General features: G+C 35.7%; 1 protein-coding gene across 1 annotated transcript in view; it reads right to left on the bottom strand.

Annotated features, from left to right (window-relative positions):
* Positions 1 to 1,639: 1,639 nt before the first annotated feature.
* The window catches only part of LOC115220464 (inter-alpha-trypsin inhibitor heavy chain H5-like), a 31,195-nt gene continuing 24,481 nt past the window's right edge, over positions 1,640 to 8,353 (bottom strand). The window contains exons 8-11 of the mRNA XM_029790591.2: positions 5,834 to 5,894; positions 5,145 to 5,258; positions 2,960 to 3,376; positions 1,640 to 2,005 (exon numbers count right to left, since the gene is read on the bottom strand). Coding sequence (XP_029646451.1) covers positions 5,198 to 5,258; positions 5,834 to 5,894 — 122 coding nt within the window. The 3' untranslated portion in view covers positions 1,640 to 2,005; positions 2,960 to 3,376; positions 5,145 to 5,197. The remainder of the gene's footprint in view (positions 2,006 to 2,959; positions 3,377 to 5,144; positions 5,259 to 5,833; positions 5,895 to 8,353) is intronic.

Genomic DNA, 8,353 nt, shown 5'->3' with positions numbered 1-8,353 from the left:
AAACGAAGTAATGAAGAATTAATCTCTTGGTCAGAAACACTACAAAATTTTTTGCTACAAGTATTTGAGTTTAAAATAATAATTGTGGCATTGCGTTGTATTATAAACTTAGTTATTATTATCGTTGATGTTAAAGCTGTGAGTTGGCGGAATCGCTAGCATACCGAGTGCAATACTTAGCAGTATTACGTCTGACTTTACCTTCTAAGTTCAAATTCCGCCGAATTCGACTTTACCGTTCATCCTTCGGGATCGATGTAATCGATCTGTTTCTATCCATGAAATTGCTTGCCTTGTGCCAAAGTTTGAAACCATTCTTGTTGTTGCTGTTCCGCCATGAATCAAGTGAATAGATCTATGAAAAGATATGCCTATTCAGCTGTCCAACACAGGTAAATAATGCAATGCAGTTTGGTACTTGAACAGTAGATGTCGTTACCAACCATTTCATATTTTATGTTTGATAATAATTTTTGTAAATCGAACGAGATTACGATCTTTGAAGAAGACAATAGCAAAAGAAAACCAACCGAAACGTATAAGTGGAATGAGTGTCAGGTAGCAGTTGGCTGGAATACATCAATATATAATATAAAGGTACAAATCTAAAGAAAAAAAATATGTTTATGTTTATAAATTTCACACGTTTCTGCGTGTGTATATGCAGGGGTGAGATTTGTCGACAAGTAGTAATAGAGTCACCCGGAATACGATGGATATGAGTTTTGTAGAAGCAACCGATCATTTTGACTCATGGTTCGTTAGGACTTACAACCGCTTATATCATTAGATACACACACACACACACACACACACAAACGATCCTCAGACACACACAATATGTGTGTTTATTAGTATTAGTCAGTATTAAACGCCCGAAAGACCAGATGTAATTTGTGCGTCTGTGAAACTTGAAGTCATGCAACTATGTGTCAAACGATAAATGCATTTATTTAAACTCCTGAGCGTTCATTCTTCGGGTTTTGCAACAAAACGTATGTATATCAATGCAGATACATATGCATATTTATATATATATACATATATATATACACATATATATATTTACATACATACATACATACATACATACATACATACATACATACATACATACATACATACATACATACATACGTACGTACGTAGTGCGTGCGTGCGTGCGTGCATGCGTGCGTGCATGCGTGCGTGCACATGAGACTCCAGCAGAATGGCAAAATTAAGGTTATTCACATCTGCTCACAGCCAGACTTTAGTAATACCGTAAAGTATAAATATATTGATAGAGTTTTAATAATTGGTGATTTGGTACCGCTATGACCAACTGGCATCATATACATACGTCTGTGTGTGTGTGTGTGTGTGTGTGGTGTGTGTGTGTGTGCCGGCGCGTCTGTGTGCGGGTGTGGCTGTGTATCATACATGCATACATATATCCAAAGACAGACATGCGCGCATGCACACGCGTCTATACGATTATCGTTTGCATAGCGTTTCACCTGCGCGGCTACACCAAAGTGACTGAAGTCAATAACAAAAGAGCGAAAGAGAAATCCTGATCGATAGATACATCGATATTTTCTTTGAGCATTTCCTCCTGAAACCAAGTTCCACTCAGTTTCACCAAAATTTCACTTGATGCATTCCTGCCGCTCTACCGTTTCCCAATTTATATGATCGTATATAACATTCGTACATAACATAGTATCTTGAAGAATATTTCGGTTTTATCTGTTAGTGGTTTGTCCTTTTTACGATGATGGCTTAGAATGAAGTCCATGTATTAAGTAATCTTCATATTCTCCTTTAATGAAATATTTGCCTTCTTTCCAAACTGTCCAACATTGCTGATGCGAATACATTGATCGGCGATTGTGTGTTAAAACAGCTGTAAAGGTTCGATTTCGGTTCTCTCTTTCGTTTTCTAATTTGATCCAAGACTGGATTTTTCCATTCGGTTGCATGTAGAGCTTCGTTATATTTCCTTTCCAACTGATAAACTGACCTGTTGAAAATTAGAGAAATAGTTAACAATCACAGATATTATATATCGCTCTTGAGAAATAATATATACCAATGACCAATTACCAATTACCAATTACCAATTAAACACATGCATATATATATTTGCTCTTCACATCAACTATTCTTAGTATAATTTTGGTTTCTTTGTCAAAGATCTTTCGTCACACACCCCGTAACCTCTCCAACGACTCTCTTTCCAACGCACGTCATTTTGTTCTGCTTATTCCATTTTTTCATAACTTGACCACTTGGGAATTCTGCAGCAATGAGGGCCATTGTTTCATCCCAAATTCCACATGTAATTTTACCAACAACTGTTTCTTAATATTTTTGTTCTTCTTTGCAGCATTTGTTCGTCTTTACATTCTGTGTACAAGGTTCGCCGAGGTCGACTTTACCTGTCCTCTCTTTCGGGCTTATTAAAATAAGTACCAGTGAAACTCTAGGGTCGATTAATCCACTTACGTCCTCCCCCGCAATTGCTGGCTTCATTATTATTATTATTATTATTATTATTATTATTAGTTATATAATAATAATAATAATAATAATAATAATAATAATAATAATAATAATAAGGCAGTGAGCTGGCAAAATTTTAGCACGCCGAGCAAAGTGCTTGGCAACATTTCGTCCGCCTTTACGTTCTGAGTTCAAATTCCGACGACGTCGACTTTGTCTTTCGTAATTTCGTGATCGATAGATTAAGTACAAGTGAAACTCTGGGGTCGATGTAACCGACTGGTCCCCTCCCCCAAATTTAAGGCCTTCTGCCTTTAGTAGAAAGGATTATTATTATTACTGTTGTTGTTATTGAATTTTATCATTATTATTATTATCATTATATTATTATTATTATATTATTATTATTATTATTATTATTATTATTATTATTATTATTATTTGATTAAGCATGTAATATATGTCTACTTACCAATCAGTCCGTGATCGGAGTCACTCAGTCCAGTGGAATCGGTCAGATAGAAATTCAAATACTTCATTTTAATTGGTTGATGTTTAGTTTTAGAACGTCGCAATAAAAATTCGATTCTACCTTTCTTGCTGCTTGTCGTCAACGTTAAAGTTCTGTAACCAGAATGTCTGATCGATATATCGTTAATCGATGAGTTGTCAATCTGGTTAATCTGATCACCTTCGTACGTCACATTGACTGCATTAGTCATATTAATTTTATCGATATCTTTCCATTGCAGTTGATCAGATATTGTACGTTCGACTTGGTCTGGGCTGATCACCCACGTTTTATGTGCTTTTATGATGCTTATTTCTCCTAAATAGGTTTTCTTAGAATTGATGCTGGCTTTGATAATTCTCGCATTGACATACAGGTCTGAAACAACAACGACAACAACATAAATGAATAAATAAATAAATAAATGAATAAATAAATAAATACATAGAGGAGTGGCTGTATTGTACGGAGCAGAGGGTTGGAAAACATTATCATGGAAGGAGAATTAGAGTTAGTATATCAAAAGACAGGAAATAAAAGCGACAAACGGACAATATCAAGAACAGGTTGAACAAAAGCTGAGGAACTACGCTTAATCGGGAACTCTATCGCTTTGTAAGTTACGGAGATAGACCGACAATGGAAGTCTATTAATATAATAATAAATCTATAATAATGATTTCAAATTTTTGTCGCAAAGGCAGCTTACGGGAGGGGATTAAGTCGATTACATCGACTCCAACGCGTAACTAATTTAGTCGGCCCCGAAAGGATCAAACGCGAGGTAGACCTCGGCGGAATTCAGAACGTAGAGACGGGCGAAATACCGCTAAGCATTTCGCCCGGCGCGCTAACCAGTCTGCCAGCTCTAAGCCTTAAATAACTATATAATAATATTGAACAGCTAAAATTTGGCTGAAATTAGCGGGTGATCGTTTGGCCTAATCGGGTGCATAAAGAGCCGTGTTAGTGTTGATTTGTGGGTTCGATTCAGGCCTGGGTTTGCTCATAATTTTTCAGTCAATTATTTATAAATAATTGCCACTTTAAATGGGACTATATATATTATTTTGATATATGATATAGCTATTATTGTGTGTATATATATATATATATATATATATATATATAATAATAAATATTAGGGAATAAATCCAAATTTACAGGGAAAAAATCAGATTTAGGATTAAATCCAATTTTATAGTAAAATATTATATAATATTATTAGAGACAAAACCACTATTTGCAAAACAAACAAGGAAAGACTTAATCAATACATAAAATTTTAATAAATAGTCAAAAAAACCGCCACTACAATTGTTTCTTGTCTTGATCGACAATCTTCAGGTGGACTTCCAATAAGTCAGTTTCAATTATGACTTCATAATTTGAAACTGACTTATTGGAAGTCCACCTGAAGATTGTCGATCAAGACAAGAAACAATTGTAGTGGCGTTTTTTTTGACTATTTATTAAAATTTTGTATTGATTAAGTCTTTCCTTGTTTGTTTTGCAAAATAGTGGTTTTGTCTCTAATAATATTTTATATATATATATATATATATATATACATACATATATATACCTCAGTTTTTCTCTAAAACTACCTAAAAATATCTTTAAAAACTATAAAACACGTTAACCTCATTGAATTGAAGTTAACATAAGTTACCTCAAGTTGGCTTGTGTTAACGGAAGTTAAATGTAACGGAAGTTAATTAGTCCGATAATGATTCTTGAAGTTAACTTTAGAGTTATATCGTTAACTCTTAACGGATCAACGATCTGGTGCCCAGGTGTGATTGTTATCGAAGATATGAGCTGCTGCTATCTCTAGTAGTCGAGCTTCCATCACCGATGAGATCAAGAATGATCGAAATCACCTGATCTGGTGCTGTCGATGGTGGAGTTGGTGAAGAGTTATCTTTCCGTCGGCGATATAATCAAAGCAGCGTGCTTTCTGCACCAGAAGCATATGTAAGTGTTTCTCTCATGGTAAATACCGCAGTAAATTTGTTTTAACAGAACACCAATATTTAAACGGGAATAAATTTTAAAAGAGGATAGAAAGTTTGCTGACGAAGATTTGGATTGTACACATTGTTACAGACTGAAGCAAATTACGAGAGTTTTTTGTTTTACTTACTTGCAGTGTCGTCTGCCAGCAAATTAATAACGTCGCCATCATGTCCGTGTAAATCAAAACAAACTGGTCTTTTCAATCCACGGATGCTGACAGTGAAATGAGGATCTCCGACTCCTGAGATGTGGATGATGGTTTGATGGTGGTGTTGTGTGAGTGTAATTGGTATGGATGGAGAATTATTAAAAAGGATAAAGGTTTAAAATGAGACTTTGAATTATGAAAGCAAATAAATTGATGGATATATAAGGTTATGAATGTGCATGCCGACACACATACAGACACACATACAGAAACACATACATATATCATAGATAAATATTTTTATGCATAAAACAATTAATAGCGACAGCATCAGTATTAATATGAAAAGACAATCTTTATATCCACCTAAACGTGGATTTTGTGTTAGAGAACAGAATCGTACGTTAGTTATCTTGAGAGTATCTCTCATAAGGAGCCGTGCTGCATGAAAGCAGTCGTATTTATATCGCTAAGAGACAAGGATCGTCTGCTACGGACGATGTAATTGCCTTATGCACCACGAGTTTATATGAGTTTTATTTTGCAGTTTGATTTATATATATATATATTATATATACATATATATATATTATATATATATATATATATATATATTGAATGTGCACGCGCTATGGATGTGTGTTTATGTTATGTCTACATGAGCTTACCTGATCCTGTGAAGCCTCTTCCAGGTATTTCTATCTCTACATCCAAAATGTTCTCCAGTAACTAAATAGATAACAGAAGATATTACATGCACACAAATACAACACACACACACATACACACACTCATATATGTATGTATATATAATATATATATATATTATATATATATATATATATATATATATTATATATATATATTATGATATGTAGAAAAATACAAACTGAGACAAGAACGCATAAAAACTTAGAAGACGATACAACAAACACAGACAGGACATTCGAAGCCAAGAACCGGATCATCGTAGTAATTTCGGCTGATTAATCTTGAGATTACTAGAACCGGCCAGCCCTCCAGGAAAAACTAAGCAACGAACATTAGAAAAACTAAGCTAGGAGCGTAGATTTCCTGGAAGAAGGATCGAATGCATACGAACACAGGGACAGCAAAACGGACGGTGCCACACGAATATAAAAAAACAAAAAACAATAATGAAATACAAAAACGTGAAATACAAAAGCAATAATGGTAAAAACAGCAAGTGTCTTACGACTAATAATATATGGTGGCTGCCCCCTCGATATCGAGTATGGCCATTGCACGAAGCTTAATCAATGTTGTTATCGTGCAATGCATGTGCAAGAAGAGATTTTTTTAAAGTGAGGCAAGGCTGTGCACTGAGTCAATTCCACTCACTAAGCAACAGCAGCCATAATCCGAAAAGAAGAACAAGTCAACATCATCGGTAACCACTGAGCCGCAGGTTTTATGTCGGAGTTATCCCAGTTACCTGAGTTACCTTCTCCTAGAAGGATGCCCTAACAAAGGCCAGGAGTCCTTCACTCCCAATGGTTTAACCGCGCGATCGGGTATTCAGTCTGATTATTTCTATGTCCCCGCACATGATACATCCTTAAGATATTTATTGGATGGCCGTTGACTCTCAAGAGTTCCTCCACCCTTTGACGTGTTTTCATCCCGCAGGGTGTCCAATAAACACCCTCCTCACCAAGCAAGCTTGGTGGGGTTGCCGGTTTAGTTGCCAACGACCCGACCATATATATATATTTACACATATATATATATATACATACACACATGCACACATACACATACATACATACATACATACATACATACATACATACATACATACATACATACATACATACATGCATGCATACATACATACATACATACATACATACATACATACATACAAATAAACATACATACATACATACATACATACATACATACATACATACATACATACAGGTTACAGTATATTGTTGATGCCATACGAATTTTATAAACTTTTAAAAGAAAGTTTATATTGTGGAATGTTGCATCACGAAGTACATCACTTAAAGCTATAGATAACCATTTCTATCATATTCACAAAACCTGAAATATGCACAACACCTGGAGAGAAGTCTTGTCGTTTACATCAACCTCCGCTCAACTGCTCTTTATTTCATCGAGTCCGAAATTATAAAAGTCAAAGTGGTCCGCTGTCATAAATAAACCTTTCTATTAAAGGCACAAGGCGTGACATTTTTGAGAGGAGTGTAGCCAACTACATCGACCATGGTATACAGTTGGTGCTTATTCTATCGAACCCCGAAAGGATGAAAGGCAATGTCTACCTCGGCAGAATTTGAACTCAGAACGTGAAAACGGACGAAATACCTATTTCTTTACTACCCACAAGGGGCTAAACACAGAGGAGACAAACAAGGACAGACAGACAGATCGATTATTTCCACCCCAGTGCGTAACTGGTACTTAATTTATCGACCCCGAAAGGATGAAAGGCAAAGTCGACCTCGGCGGAATTTGAACTCAGAACGTAACAGCAGACGAAATACGGCTACGCATTTCGCCCGGCATGCTAACGTTTCTGCCAGCTCGCCGCCAAGCATTTCGCCCAGTGCTAACGATTTTGCCAGCTCACTGTCTTACGCTCCCGGCTATTAATGTAAATGTTTGTCTGTTGTGATTCAAGATCCAGTCTTCCCGCCAAATATTATTATTATACTTTGGCAAACAAACAAACATATACGAGGAAGTGCTGAAAAAGTTCCCTTTGGGTAATAGAAAATACAGTGGGATCAATTAATTATGGTTTTATTTAACGTGTTCCCTTTTCAAATTCACACACTTATTGTATCAGTCCTTCAGTTTTTCCTCGGCCCTGTGAAAGAACTCGGAAGGTTGGGCTTCCAACCAGGTCTTTCGCACCTTTAAAGCACTCGTTCCTATATATAAAAAATATATATTAAAATAGATCGATTGATCGATAGAAAGAGAGATAGATAACGAAAAGGGGTAACGATGACGACGAGAACAACCCAAGGAACCTGACGATAATGGTTTTACAAAGTAGAACCAAAAACAAAAAAGAAAACAAACAAACTAAAAAGTCCCAAATAATAATCTACAAAATACCAGAAAGGACTCTTCAGGCGCAAACCACATATCAGTTCGTTGTATGAAGAATATGTTTGAGTTTTCTCAGC

This window comes from Octopus sinensis, linkage group LG16 (genome assembly GCF_006345805.1).
Source record: "Octopus sinensis linkage group LG16, ASM634580v1, whole genome shotgun sequence".
Classification (NCBI taxonomy): Eukaryota; Metazoa; Mollusca; class Cephalopoda; order Octopoda; family Octopodidae; genus Octopus; species Octopus sinensis.
This window is presented reverse-complemented; position numbering and strand designations above follow the sequence as displayed.